The 16209-nt window shown below is 39.5% G+C and overlaps 1 protein-coding gene across 2 annotated transcripts in view; it reads left to right on the forward strand.

Moving 5' to 3' along the window:
• Positions 1–16209, forward strand: part of LOC131243093 (autophagy protein 5) — a 50928-nt gene that overhangs the window by 12612 nt on the left and 22107 nt on the right. Inside the window, exons 2-5 of one of the 2 annotated variants that reach the window (XM_058242187.1) lie at positions 5038–5162; positions 8178–8244; positions 10327–10416; positions 10758–10845. In XM_058242187.1, the coding sequence (XP_058098170.1) occupies positions 5038–5162; positions 8178–8244; positions 10327–10416; positions 10758–10845 (370 nt within the window). The remainder of the gene's footprint in view (positions 1–5037; positions 5163–8177; positions 8245–10326; positions 10417–10757; positions 10846–16209) is intronic. The other variant, XM_058242188.1, reaches the window with a different exon arrangement.

A 16209-nucleotide genomic window follows, 5' to 3' on the forward strand; every position in this document is an offset into this window, starting at 1 on the left:
AAAAGACAATGACGCCAATAAAATCAGGTTTGGGAAAGGGATTTACAAAAATATCAGATTTTCATTACGGTTTTGGGTTCATCGATTGAGATTTAGGGATTAAGGGATCTAGGGATTAGGTAGGGTTTGGAGGGGAATCAAGACACCAAAATGGGGTCCACACGTGGTAGCTTGTATGGACGCACGTGCGTGCATGCGGGTCCACGTGTGGATGGGCAGGGGAAGGAGAGAGTAGGTGGATTGGTTGGGTTATGATGGGTTTAGAAGAGATGTAAGGGAAAAGGGAAGAAGAAAAAGAAGAAGAAGTGAAGTACCTTGTTGGAGAAGAGAAAGAGGAAGAAAGCACCTTCGAGGAATCTACCACCAAGCAGGTCTCTACCCTTCCACAATTCAATTGGAAGGGAGGGTTTCTCACAAACCCTAAAAACAAAGAGGAAAATACCCTTTCAACACAAGAAAAATCCTTTTTCTTTAATCTTCTCAAGCTGCATTGGTGTTGGACGTCCACCCCCGATGCTTTTATGTTTAAATTTCAAAAAAATTACAAATATGCACTCACTTAAGTGACATGGCCCATCATCCAAAATATAAGCAAACTAAAGCACTAACCATCAATCTTAACCATCACATAAATCCTAAAAATAATAAAAAGCATAAATAAAACAAAATCATGGTCCAAGGAGCCCAAATCTAGAAGATTTAGTAGTGGCCCGATGGCCTGATCGACAAGATCCAATGGTCGGATTGACATGAAATAAAAATTATATGACTAAAACCGTCTCTTAAGAAGCCCACATACATCATCCCTATGTGGGGTCTTCACGATGCATGTCCAATGCATGTGGGGTCCTCAAAATGGCCTGACTGGCCCCATTTGGAATTTCTCCCATCTACAAAGAGAGCTGTGCTGATGTGGGTGGTCGATTCCGTCTCTGGTATACCCGACTAGGTCCTCTGATGTCCCCATTAACTCTCCCCAGATGAGAAGAATTCGCCATTGGCGAACATTAAGCTCTCTGATAAGAAAGTCACGGATGGATGTGCGGGGTATATACAATCTATTGCCTCTAAACAAAAACTTACTGACCAGGACAAACTCACATTTTTGTCAAATGCGATCGCATATGCGCATACCGTGGATCGAATCGCATATGCCATGATGGCATATGCGATCCTGGCAAGTATGCCATGGCATACTTTTATATGCGACCAATATGCGATTGCATATGCGAGTATGTGATTGCATACTGCATATGCAATCGCATATTTCCCAATAGCCAGAGTGGAAGCAATTTTTATTTTTATTTTTTTTCAATTTGGAGAACTTTGGCCTGTAAATAGGCACTCATATCCCCTCCATTTTCACTATTCTTTACTCCAAAGCTCTAAATCTCTTACTCTAATTTCTCTAGAATTATTTGTTTATTTCTTATATTTTATAAGTTGTGCTTACTTTTTGTACATTAAGTTGTAAGTTATAACTTGTAAGTTGTTTCAAGTTATCCATTTATCAATAAAATTTCTTTGTTTGAAGTTTATAATAATTAGTTCTCTTTTAATTTAGCTTGATTGTTTTATTAAAATTTATATAATATAATATAAGTAATTAAATATATAACTTAATGAAACACTCAAACTATAATGAAATAAGTAAAATAACCCAATCCAATCATGTGTACTAATTAGGCAAGTTTTTCCTTTTTTTTTTTTTTTTTTTTTTTTCATTTTTTTAATTATATAAAAAATATGCCATGACATACGCGATTGTGCGATCGCATATGCGAACAACATATGTTGATCGCATACAATCGCATATGCGATTTGACAACACTGAACTCACTACTAGCCTTAAACTGATGATTTAACAACGATGTGCACACTTTCCCAAAATCTGGGCAGCTAGGATAATCTTCCTTTAATCGTTCAAAACCAATGACTTTGATGTTCATGGATTCGAGTAACGCAACCCTACGACTCAACGCATTGGCAGGTTTATTCTCAACCCTGACCTTTTGCTTCAACACAAAAGTGTACTCCTGAAGGAATTGGATCCACTTGGCATGCCTCGGGTTTGACTTCTTTTACGAGTTGAGATAGCGCAAAGCCTCATGATTAGAGAATATGACGAGCTCCTGCGGTAATAAATAATGTCGCCAATGGTGCAAAGATTGTACTACCGTATAGAATTCTTTGTCATAGGTAGAATACTTTTGTTTCGCTTTATTCAGCTTATTGCTAAAGAAAGTGACAGGGTGCCCTTCCTGACTAAGCACTCCGCCTATACCTGCACCAGACACATCATAAGCAACCTCAAAAGCCATGGAAAAATTTGTGAGTCACATGACAGGAACTTCAATCATCTTGACTTTGATCTCCTTGAATGCCATAGAGGCTGCTTTAGTCCATTGGAACTCTCTCTCTCTCTCTCTCTCTCTCTCTAATGCAATCAGTAATGGGAGCCATAATGAAACTAAACCCTCTAATGAACCGCCTATAAAAGGTGGCTAAGCAATGAAAGCTATGCACCTTATGAACATTACGCGGCTCAGTCCAACTAATTGTGGCCTCGACTTTCTCGAGATTCGCAGACACGCCCTCGAATGACATGAGAAGACCTAAGAAGATGACACTACTAGATAAAAACGAACACTTCTTGAGGTTGGCATACGACCTCTCTGCCCCAAGGATCCGACCAAAATTAGGCTGACCTATGATTCAAGTGGGCCATATAGAAGGAAATGATTGTGAGATTGTGAGAGATATCCACCCTTGATCCTTATAGGGAGCACTGTGTTAATTATATAAAACTCACTCTAACCATTAGATGCCACACCAATATTTAGGTATAGGGCCCAAAAATCAGGCCCATCCTAGATTCAAGTGGGCCACACCAAAGGAAACTATTCGGAGGGTGAGCTGTGAACATTGTCTTATATATTGTTTTCAATCGTGCATCCCACTTGGATTATCGATTGGGTTGATTTTTGGGACACGGGCCTCACTTGTTGTGACACACTTGATGGTTGGGGTGGATTTCACATCAACACTAAGGTGGAGCCTACCCAAGCAGCAATCCGCTTTGCCAAAAATCAAATAAAAAAATTCGCATCCATTAGGACAACCACCCATGTGATGTGTGTACAAAATAACTTTCCTCTAGTACCCACCCTTTATTTTTTAGGGGACCCACCATAATATGTATATGAGATCCCCTCCGACCATTAGATGTATAATCCCATGTTATTTTTTAGGGGACCCACCATAATGTGTATATGAGATCCACCCTTTTTTGCAGGATGGCCCGTGATTCAGATGGGCCATACCAAGGGAAAAGTTGGGAGAGATGTCCACCCTTGGTATTTACAGGGCCCACTGTGATGATTATATAAAATCCACTCCAACCATTAGATACCACACCAAAACTTATGACTGGGGCCCAAACATTAGGCTTATCGATTATTCAGGTGGGCCACTTGAAGGGAAATGATTTGGAGGGTAAGCATTACCCTTACATTGTTTGCAATCATGTGGTTCACCTGAAACACGAACGGGGCTGATTTTTGGTCCTTGGGCCTAACATGGGGTGAGACACCTGGTGGTCAGGGTGGATTTCACATAAACACCATGGTGGGGCCCAGCTGGCGACTTTTTTGGGTAACGTGAAATAGCTTTTCCCTCCCTTGCTGTGAAATGTTGAACCATTGAAATTTGAAATGCTATTTGAACTTTGAAAATGCTATTTTAAACCTAACAGGCCAGGCTGGGCTGATGGGCTTTTGGATGTCTCAGTCTAAACCCAGCCCGATTTAGAAATGGGCTTGAAATTTAAGTTCGACCCGGCCCTCAGGCTTGATACTCCAGCCCAAGCCCGGTCTGGACGAAAGCCCGACAGGCCAACCTGGCCGATTGACATAGTTTTGCTATGAGGTGGCAGGTTGGTATCTTGTCACCCTGCTCTGCTTTGCTGTGTATTTTATTCAGTTTCAATAAATTTCTATTAACTTTTTTTTTTTAAAAAGAAGGAAAAGTTGGGCCCACCAGATTGGTCATGGGACCCACATCTTCAATGGTTTCATACTTGCATCCAGCAATAGTCCTGGCTTGTGTTAATTTTTGTGTACTTGATTGGATGGTTGGGATTCTTGCATTGTTTCCTGCGAAGAGTTGGCTGTAGTCAGAGTACTTAATAAGCACAAGCAATGCCTGCATGGATTATATCACTGTGCAAATGATTCGAACTCTCATGCATTTGCATACATACAGGTATACATGCCTGCATCCTTGTTACTGGCTTGGCTCAACATACTTGCATATATTCCTGCGTGTATACTTGTGGCATGCATACACTACACTACATTTGTACACAGTATGTCAATATATTTACATATATCAAGAAAAAAAACATATACACTTAGAGATTTGCCAATTCTACACGTGCGTAGCCCAACTCCCATACACCCCCAAACGACCAAATTGCCAATCTGGCACACATGTCAAAAGGCTCAAAACATTAGAATGGTCAATCAGGTGGCCCCACAACATAGATACACTGGACTGAAAAATTAGACTGGTCCATTGATCAGGTGGGCCACAGTGTATGTGACAAATGGATTAAATTTGGCCTAGCTTTATAGCTGTTAATTTATTTCATATACTATCACCCACCTGATGAGTGGACTGGTCTATTTTTTTGGTCATGTTGGTGGGATCCCACCTGATGCAAAGATTGGATCTTGCGCATATGCCACATTGGCATATGTGGTGGTGTGTATGGAGATGGGGCCATGCGGTGTGTGGAATTACCAAACATCATTATCAACAATGAATTAGCATGCACCTTCAAGAGTTCAAACCACATTTGGATGTTTGTACTTCATACATCGCCATTGTACTTGTATGTTGTATCATGCACACATGCAAAAACACCCCATTCACAATCTCAGGTACACCATCAAGTGTGTTCAGCCTGTCTTATATGCAGTTAATTTCCTTTTTCTGCTTCGTTTACACATTTACAATCTTCACATAAAATTTCAGGTTTTAGGTCCTCGGATTGGCTACCTGCCTTTGTTAATACCTCTTATAAAGCCTCATTTCAATTCCACACTTCCTCCTGGGGTTGACACTGTGTGGTTTGACTACAAAGGATTGCCACTTAAATGGTATATTGTCTTTATTTTATTGATTTATACTTCTTTGGAAATTACATCCCTAGTGATCTCTTTGGGAGCTCTGCTCATGTGTTCTGGAAGATGGAAATGATGTGGTTAATAGACTGGCTTGTGAGGGAGTGCCGGAGTGATGAAGAGGGTCATTTGCTATTGACTTGAGTATATCCTTCTTGATGTTCTTTTCTTTTGAGGGTCTCTAGGGACCCTCTTCATCACTCCCTTACAAGTGACCCTCTTCATCACCTGCTTGTGAGGCAATGCGCATATTATTAATTATTCTTAATTGTAACTTTTCTGTGCTCTTGACTCAATCACGGCGTTTCTTTATTTATTAGAAAGTAGGCTGGTTTTCATTTGAGATTTCAATAGGCTTCCTTAGCACAACCTGCTATTGAAGATGGTGAACCATCTGGAAAAGGTTATGCCCGTTCTGAATCCCACACCGAAATGGATGGACCCAGGACTGGTCAGCGGTTTGGATCACTAAAAACTCGGGCTAACTCTTTCTTAAAAAATTGAAGTCCACCAAGTAAAGCTCGAAGCCATGCTGTCTACCTATAAACAACACTCTAAATACTGTGCTTTTAAGAAGATTGCTAGTTGGTTCTGTTTTAATTACTTTACATTAGTAGATTTCTTGGCCAGGATGTGTTGGAATGGATCTGGCCGGTTGGCCAAACTACCTGTGTAAAATGGGTCAGGATCTGGTTTTAAAACATGTTACACCAATCAATGCTCCCAGATGGAAAAATTGTCACTTCTCGTAAAGTTGTATGTGGACCAAGTGTTCTGGTCAAAACTACTAATATAGGAGAGATTTGACAACACCCTGCAACTGGAACAAGAATGATGGGAGCTCTAGAAAATAAAACGAGCTTATTGAAGAGAAGGTCAAAAAAAAGTAAAATATGATTGTCTAATATGTTTTGTGATTCCTATATGGACGGCTTGAAGAAATCATAGTGAACAAGGTAGCAGTTGTCTGGGGTTTGGAGGAATTGCCTCAGCTCACCTTAGGAAAGGTAAATTGTTGCTTAGAATCTGTTGATACATCCTGGTTGGTTTGGTGGAATCATGGAAACTAGAAGTACCTGCATCGAGTAATGGTCTCACAAGGATTGGTTACAATAGATCCTCTAAAGCTCAAATTCTAAGGACACATATATGACAATGATTGGCGGCAATTGTTGTCATTGCTAGTGTTGTTATCGGTCATTGTCATCATCGTCAACATGGCCTGATCCTAGCAATTTTGGGGTTAGCTTTACTGATTGAAGCTTCTGTTACCAATCCTTCTGAAGGCCCATTTCTCAGTGAACAAGACTTAATGTCCATTCTCAACAGTTGCCACCTTGATCCAGGTCCTTTTAGGGCTCCTTTTTATCCTCCTCCTTTCAGTCCCTCCAACCATAATCAAAGTTTTCCCTCGTTTTGATTGTCTCCTGTTTCTATAGCACTTCCCTGAGAACCACCTTAATTTTCTCTCCATCATTTTATCATCTATTTGGTTTGGTCTACTCCTAGGCTACTTCGGAAGACCTCATCCTTGACTATTATTCATTTTCCCACAAATCCATCTCAACTTCTAACGGAAACATCCTCAATTGCTCCATCCTTTTGAATTACAAAGCCAAGATAATGAATGAAACAGATTGCTTTTAGGAGTTCCTGGCCATCAACTTTAACTAACTCAGTCTCATTCCAAATACTCTGTTTTAGTTCTGCTAATTTTTGGACCTGTACACTCTGGAGCCTTCCTTGAAACCTCTCGACATTTGCCCCTCTAGTATTGTCAACAAACACCACGCCATCCACAACAAAAATACGTTGGAACCTCATCCTGGATACTGATGGTCAATCCATACATAACAAGTACAAAAAAGTAAGGTTCATTGTCTGCCCTTGATGATGACCCATTGCTACAGGGAACTCCTCAGTCTCACCTATAGTTGCATGGCGCATGAAGCGAAGCAGCAACACATTCAGGTGTGGGAGCAGGAAAGCATCTCTTTAAAAATGTAAACCAGCATAAATAGGTAGGAACTGTGGGTGGAGCGAGAGTCTGAAGTTGGGATTCAAAGTGGTAGCGGCGTCTAGTTTGAAGGATCCTGCAACTAAGGGACTCTCATCATAAGCCAGTTCTCCTGTGGAACCCTCATACGAGTCTTAAACGAAGTAGATACATCTTCCCTTGACCACTTTCCTCCACATTACTCACCTCATCGTTAGATACTCAATGCATGCTTTCCACAGATTTATAAAAACCACGCATGGATTCTTCCTCTTCTCTCTATAATCTAAACCAACTCATCAGTATAATCTTTTTAAAGTATTTGTTAACAATATCACAAGTTGCATGCTTGCAGTGTAGTTGGTGTTGTTCACTTTAAACTCTAGATTTCTAGTTGGTTTAGAGTTTAGAACATGGGCAAGTTCTATGGTTCAAGCCTTTAGAAGGGGGATCCCTTATAGATGTCTGAGTAGCTAAGGTACTCCTGTATTTTAACTTGGCTACTCCTGGTTTTTAATTAGCTAACTGCTACATCACAAAATCCACCCCCCCTGCCCCCTTTATTTTTATCTCCTTCTGTGTGTATTTTAGGACCGTAAAAAACATTGACTACGATTGACAAGGGTAAAGAGAATAGGGCTTTCCACTATTTTTGGATTATACTATCTATACTTCTGGTTCTTTCTTCAAAATAAAGTGATCCTGAAGAATCCTTTGTCGGATTTACTGGATTAACTTATGGTATATCATCATGATAGTTTGTTGTAGTTCAGAGAGTAGTGAATGCTTCCTGAAGTCCTGTCCTGTGTCAACAGTTGAACATTGCTGCTATTTTCATTTTCAAAGTATGAAATGCTGCATTTGTAGTCTATTATTTTTCTCATTGTTGGGAAATATGCGAAGTTAGATTTGTTACCATGCTTCACTTGTTATGTTCGGATAGTTGTGAGATACAGTAGTTGCTTCTGAATTGCATATCTGTGCATTATTTGCAGGAATACACCAACGGGAGTTCTCTTTGATCTTTTATGTGCTGAACCAGAAAGGCCTTGGAATCTTACGGTATGAGATTATGTTTAATATTAGTGCCCCAGTAAACTCACTTTATTGACAATTCTGAATTCATGGAACATGCTTTGAAGTTTCTCAAGAGTCAAACTCTATCTACGTAGCTTCTAGAGCAGTTAGCATTCATCACCATCACCATCATCATCATGTAAGCCTTATCCCATTTATTGGGTCAGCTACATGAATCTTGTTCTGCCATTCCAATAATCCCAATTTCTAGAGCAGGTTGCATTATGACTTGTTAACTTGGTAGCCAATATAGTATACATTCTGCTTCACAGGGAAGTGGGAGCCACTTTTTTTTTTTTTTTTTTTTTTTTTTTAAAGTTTGTTTCTTTAACTGACCTTTTCAAGTAATACTTCACTAGATGACAATTTTGGATCCCTTGTTTATTCATTCATCGAAGAGAGGTCTAAACCTTTTCTGGGGGATGCCCTAGCCAAACCTTACCCATTTTGCACTACCCTCGGGGTCTGATGCAGTGCATCACTTACAGGGAATGCCGCAGCATAAGTTTGGAATGTCATATTGTTTGGATTCATGATGAAAGTTATGGCATAAGTTTGATGCCAGCTGCCAACCTGACTCAACCCTCCTTTATCTGTGCTGGGGACTGGCAACGAGAGCACAAAACTCCCGCAGGTGCAATGTAATAGACTATTACATAGATTGATTACAGTCAAGTGCTATCTAATAGTGTATTACATAGGTTGATTACAAAAAGTCTGCACCTTTTTTAGAACCAAAAACGCAGTCTGGTTGCCTGTTCATATAACCCAATATGAGGCTTCTATCACCATCCGTTTGCAGCAGCCGGGATCCATGATTAGAAATTGGTTAATGGCGCCTAAAAAAAAGGAAAACGTGATTGTGGGCACCCATAACGATTATGGCATCACCATATAGCTAGACACCAAGTTACTTAATCAACAAGCTTGTGATGCTTAAAATTGTCCTGCCTGACCTCATACAGTTGGTTCCTTTTATTATTAGTGGTCAGTGTTAAAGCCTACATATTTCAAGGAGACTAGTACATGATTTGTGTCCTTCAAACCCAGTAGTTTATCGTTACGATCAAATAAAATTATGAAAAGATGCAACAATCAATTCATGCTGTTGGAAGTTCTGAAAATTCTGATTGAAAAACTTGTGAAGTCTTGAATGCTGATTGTAAAGTTTCCTGATATTTATATACCATTTTATGGTCTTCTTTATCAATTCATTTATCCTCTTCTTCTTTTTCTTTATTATTGCTTATTTTATTTTATCTAGAAGCCTTCAGTGAGCTCTCTGACTAGCAGCTTAAATGCAACCAATATCTCAACTCTTCCATAATGCATGATGGAATGCGTTGGGTTTCATGTTCCGTCACCAACCTGAAATGATCAAGAATGCCACTCTGCTTATGGACCCATAGTTTTTCTAGATCTCCATTTGTGAGTTTCGATTTTCCTTGCTACAGAAAACCTTGGACAATTCCCCCAGTCCACTTCAGGAATTGATTAAACCACCTTTTGTTTTCCTTTATTTTAATATGTTGAAGTCGATATGCTCAATGCTTTAGGAGGCTTGCAGTTCTGGAAATTATTTAGGGAAGATAACATTTTATATGCATTGCTGTTTAGGACTACGGATGTTATTATTTTTTAGTAATAAAAAAGAATAAATTCCATATCTGTGGAGCCTCTTGTTTGGTAGGGATCCAAGCCATTGGTCTAATATGCCCCACTGCATGGGGGTGATGGTGCTTTAAAAATCTCTCAGGTTTAAAGATTCTATAGCCTTGGATCCTAAAGGTAAGGACCTTAAAAAGCTTAATCGTTGGGTCCTATAAATCCTTGGATAAGTGGCCAAAAAAAAGGACAGTAAGGAGAAGACATGGCAATGGTCCACATTCGACACGGAACAGTCCTAAGGTTATAGGTTGCTATCTTCTAATCTGAGTGATTTATAGGTCATTGGGGCATCTCACATCCATGTGAGGCGGATTAGGTTACTGGTCTGGGATGGGGAACATTGGGCTCCATTCCCCTCATTTTTTCATTAAGATGACTGACAGATTAAGGATTCCACAGGTTCATTTTAGAGGATATCCTGGGGATGCTTTGACCCCCTGTGATGGTGAAGATAGTGTGAAGTGGAGCTTCATTAATTCATTAAAGGAGGTGTTGGAATCTATATATTCTTTTCTATCAACTTGTTTTTTCCCAAGTCTTGTTTCATCTGTAATTGTTTGATGCTCTTCAAAAAAAAGAAAAAAAGTTTGTTGTGACCCAAGGATTTTATATTCCTTAAAGTTAGATTTTTGAACATTGTTATAGAACTCAAGTGATGTTCTATCTGTCTATTTTTGTAAAATAAGAGCTTTTTTCTTTCTTTCTTTCTTTCTTTCTTTCTTTCTTTCGTGAATTTAAGATTCAACAAAAAGAGAGAAAAAGGAAAAAAAAAGAAGGATTCCACCCTTCACTATATTACTTTTCTAATGGGTATCTTGTGATGTCTGCAGGCAGCATACATAATCAATGGGAACTGCAAGAACATCATGAATATGTCCCAAGCTGATCAGTTGGAGCTGTGGCGATGTGTGGCAAAAGGTATTTTTTGCTTGACAATTGAGAACCAAACATCCCGAAACCATGGATTTAAAAGTGTTTTCGGGGTGAGACTTGCCTGAGGACTAAAACCAGTATTAGGCCTGTCTCAGCCGTTTCAGTCCCGTATCTGTTCTTTTCGGTCTGTTCCACTCCGGTATCAGTCTGATGACTAGTTTCATTGTGGACAAAACTGGTATGTCACGAATGAAACCGAGTCATACAAGGCGAAACTCTGACCATGCTTGAAATTATGTTATTTTCTCCTGTTTTAGAGTATGTGCCTATTTCTTAAGTTACTGGAAAAGCGATCTGTTTATCACAGAAAACAGAAGGTGATTCTGTTCAAAGTTGAGAAATGCTTTTAAGTTGAATTTTTCTTTTTGATGAATGAAATGGATTTTATTGGAAAAAAGACCTCTAAACTGCAGACACACTAAAGAAAAACATTAATGGATTCCAGAAGCTATATCATCTCCTATCTTCAATCTGAAACTCCAAACTAACAGTGCCACTCATAGACAGACCATCTCGCCTCAATCAATGTCTTGGATCTTTGGCAATTTGGAATCTCAGCGTAATTTGTCTCGAACATTGAGTGAGCTACCCTGAAATCCGTTCTCAGCCTTAGCCCATAAACATTAGTAGATTGGAGACCTTTTTAATTGCGGATGCAATAGCATGTTCCTTACCTGTAAAAATCTGGCCATGCAGTCCAGAGAAGTGCCTGAACAGTGTTTCTCTAAAGGGTATGCCCCAATTTCTTCTACTCACCTGTCGACCACCCTTTAATCAAATCAGTAGCTGAATTTGGAAACATCTATTAATGTCCAATTTATCCAACACAGCGGCTCATGTGTTTCTTGTAGTCATGCAATGATATCAAGGTCTTGCGTGTTAATTGAAAGGCAATGAGTTTGAAACAAATGATCATTATATGTGATGTAAAGAATGGAACTAGTAGATTTTTGGAGATATATCAGAAGAACTAGTATAGGGCTGGATTCATAATAAATATCATTGCATAATGTTCAAAACATTGGAATATGGAAGCTAAAGAATGCTGATTAAAGAAAATACCTGATAAAAAGAATATGTGGAAGCTAAAGAATGGTTAGAATGGGGAGAATTTGAGTTTGACATGGCTTTGGACTCAAGAAGTTTAATGTGGAAAAAACATGTTCAAAGAATGTTCTAATGAAGTTCATGTGGGGTATTATTTCTGATGAAGTTTGTGGTTTTTGCTAATTGAGCAGGGAGTCTATGATAGATATATTTGGGATCCTCTTTGGTGGTTGTGAAATCCTCTTGCATCTATGTTGGATTAAAGATCGAGAAGGATTATTATTATTATTATTTTTCCTGTTGTGACCTCCTTCCAGAATAATCTCTATCCTAATTAAAGACTTCCTTTTTACTTGGGAGAATTTCTGTCTTGTGTGTGTTTATACATTCGTCCATCTGGTTATTTCCTACATATGTTTTACTTCAAAGTAGTAGTAGCTAGTTGTTAACATTGAATTTTGTTTTTGAGCCGGCCTGGGTTAGCTCGTGGATTGTTACCTGGCCATTTACATCTTTTAGGATAAATCACATGTTCCCATTTTCCCTTTGGATGTGCATCATGGCCTACTTCCTAACTGCAGTTTTTTTAATCCTGTCTTGTCTGCATGGACCTGAGCCAACTGGTTACTGTAGCGGATTGATTGTCATGGTTGTTTTTCAGAACTCCGTAACTTGCTATCCCTCATCTTGTTGGCACTTAACCCAAAAATGAGTCGCCATGTGTTCCCATTAAAATATGCAACAGCTTATTAGTCATGGCCATCATTTATTTTCAGATGAGGGCTTCTTATATCACGGGTTCACTAAATGACGTGATAACACGTCTTCTCAAATTTGGCAACTTTCTCATGAGTCTAGGGCCAATGTTTACTGGGTCATGGCATCATCAATGAACAATGATTCTATCACAGCGGTGATGACGTTAGGGGTTCATATCGTGTAGACATTAGATTTTTAATTTTTAATTTTTTTTGAAGTATATGTTCTTTTCAGCCATGCAAGTTGCTTTTGGTTTTGTCTACAGTTATTAGCTTAATGCTGAAGGAGTCTTCTCTCATTTTAAATGTAACTGTGGTGTAAACCTTCTAGAAGGACAACTCCGGTGGAAAAATGAGTACAAGGAAAAAAGGAGAAGAGAAAAGTGGGTACAATTGTGCTGGAAGGGGCTCCCCATTTCAATGCATAAGCATCATTCCAATGCAGGCGCAGGGAACTGCTTTATTGACTAAAAGTTGCCTGGTTGGGGAATATCCTTTGGCCTATTGGATGCACAAGCACGTTGAATTGCAGCCTTCAATTTAATCAGGAGGACATGACAAGGATTAATGATTTTTCCTAGTATTCATAATGAGGAAGCAGCCATCAATTGCAATAACTTTCTTGAAAATAATGTAATTGCAATATAGATCTCAGTTCCTCAATAAGAATGCTAAGAAACTAATCGCAATTTGCTCATTTTAATTTTTCTAGATCAGTTATTGCAATCTAATTGATGATGTATCCAAATGCACCCTTGGATCTTATTCCCTGCTCAAGGGAATTTGGAATGCATTTTTGAAGGGAATTTGGAATGCATTTTTGAAGGGAATTTGGAAAACACTTTCTGAGGTTGGAAAAGTGGCATCTCTCTCTCTCTCTCTCTTTTCCCTTTGCGGGCAAGAAAATAATTTATTACGAACTAGGAGGCCAAAGGCTCTGAAAATTACAACAAAGGATACAAGGGACTAAAGTAGGCAAAGGGAAAAGAAAAAAAGACCATACTCGGGCTAGGGAGAAGAAAAATGAGGTCCACTCCTTGGGCTGGGGAGAAGAAAAATGAGGTCCACTCCCTGGGCTAGGGAGAGCTAGAATGGGCTTGCCACCTCAATATGATGCAGGATATGAAATTAAATATGGAATGCAAGAGATCAAGCTTGAGATTATACCAATTTTAAACAGTCACAAAATTCCACATCCTACATACTATTAAACATTCAAAAATGGGGATCTATGGGGGTCCAAGCCTACACAATTTTAGGAATGGACCAAATAAAATTATAAGCCAAACAAGCCCAAATGAGTGTAAGAATCATCCATTCTTGCAAACGATTGTTCCCAACTCAAGAGATTCAGTAAGTTTCAATTTAGGGGAAAATCTAGGGTTTGAAAATTGGGGATAATTGAGATTTGAGATTCTTTAGAGTTAGGGATTTGGATTAAGGAGTTTTTTTCTAGGAAAAAGAGAAGGAAATAGAGGAAAAAGAGAACCTGGGATGAGCCACGCGCGTTGGACAGTAGATGGGCCTAGACGCACGTGTGTGACAGGTCGTCCGCACGTGTGTGGGGCCCACAAAGTCGGAAACCGACTTCTATGCTAGGATCGACTAGGGATGGGCTGTCTCCATACCAAATCTCACGTTTATCCGGCACATGGTTTGTGTGTAGTACTCCGACGAAGTTTCAGCCCCTCAGATGGGTCAGAATCTGAAAATTTGTTTGTGCATTGCTATAAGAGAAAACATTGATGCTAAAAAGGGTTAAACTGATGGTGAAAGGGATGTAAAGGGTGATGGAGGTGATGCGTGGAGATGATTTGGAGCGGATGTAGCTTCGCACCACGGTAGTTAACCCTTCGAGGAAGGGAGAGCTTCACACCCAATTCGATTATTCAACCCAAAGAGAGAGAGGAAGAAATGCAGGAATTTTTTTTCATAAAATATCAATGAGAATACCTACATGGCATTGCTTTATTTATAAGAAAACCCTAAACCAAAAAAAAAAAACAAAATTACCCTTGCGCCATGTGCGCACACTAATACCAAAGCTAAAGCAAATAAAATAACTAACTTAAGCAATCAAAGCCGTTTATGATGTTTCTAATAACAAAAATAGTCAAAACTCAAAATTCTAGATCATCTAAAGTAGTGGGCCACGATCATGAGATTCGACGGTAGAATCTATATGATGATCAGGTCCACTCCAATGCTCCATAATGCAGCCCCCTAATTATGAGGTCCTCCAAAGATGTCGTCGTTGATCCAAATTGAAAGTAGGGCTCGCCTCCTCCTCGAATATGTTCGTAGAGGGGGCGTGTGCACGATGTCCCCATCACAATAGATGATAAAAGCATAATATCATGTGAAGAGGGAACATTAGCAAGCTTTAAAAGGTTATTTTTGCTATGGCTTATATATAACCTTTTTGCTATGGCTTATATATATATAGCATAGCCCAGAAAGCTATGGTTGTATTAGTAACCACGGCCAAGCAGTCAAAGGGACATCCGACCTATTTGCAAACCAATGAAAATGGCCTTAGATTTGATCTCCCAGAGGATATTCCTAAGTGGGGTCATCAAGGTGGGAATAAGAGAAGTCAAAGGGATCCTGATGAGAATTAGGAGGAGGTAGTAAGTGGGGAGATCCCAACAAGCAGAAATGACAGTAGGGGACATCCGACCTATTTGCATACCAATGAAAAATGGCCTTGGATTTGATCTCCCAAAGGATATTCCTTAGTACCTCTTTTTTTGGTAGGGCTAATGATTAAAGATTCAGTTGTTCATTTCCCTCCAGCAGTTCTGGGACAAGGCAGGAAAGCAAAGCTTACTGATGTGGTTACTAACCATGTCAACTAGAGACTTGATAAAACCTTGAATATATTGAAGAATGGGGGAATCCGAAACATGAAGGATGCCTAATTTGGAGAGAATGTGCTCCCAAATCTAGTAAACAGCCAAGAGAGGATGATCAATAAATTCGGGACTAAAAGGATCTCTCTCACACACACACACACAAAACCCTGCTAAGATTGAGTGTTTAGGAATACCTTTAAACCATATAAGGTCAACGTAGGGGATCAGAGAAGAATTGGTCTGACAGGCCTCCACAATAGATTTGAAAGTCATCTAACATTGGGATGATGGGTCCACAAAATTCCATCATCCACCTGAAGAAGGCTTAGCTAAAGAGCTTCATTGATAATTTCAATTAGGTGGACTGAGGGAGGGGGAAATCACTATCTATTTTCACGGATAAAAGCATTGACACAAATGTCCTTACCCATCCCAAGCCTAGATGGTGTGGAACCCAAAATGATCAAAAGAGAGAGAGGACCAAGCCAGGGTTAAACTAGAAATCGGTTAGATTCCCATTCCCCATAATAAACTTAGTGTGAGGCTTAACTAGATCCTGGACCCCTGAGATACTGTGCCAAGCCCATGAAGCCATGGACTGGAGGTGGATGTTCCAAATAGAAACATCCTTGACATACTTTTTATTAACCCACCTACACCAAAGGCCATTGAGGATTTTCCAGAATTGT

Source organism: Magnolia sinica, chromosome 4, assembly GCF_029962835.1.
Source record: "Magnolia sinica isolate HGM2019 chromosome 4, MsV1, whole genome shotgun sequence".
Classification (NCBI taxonomy): Eukaryota; Viridiplantae; Streptophyta; class Magnoliopsida; order Magnoliales; family Magnoliaceae; genus Magnolia; species Magnolia sinica.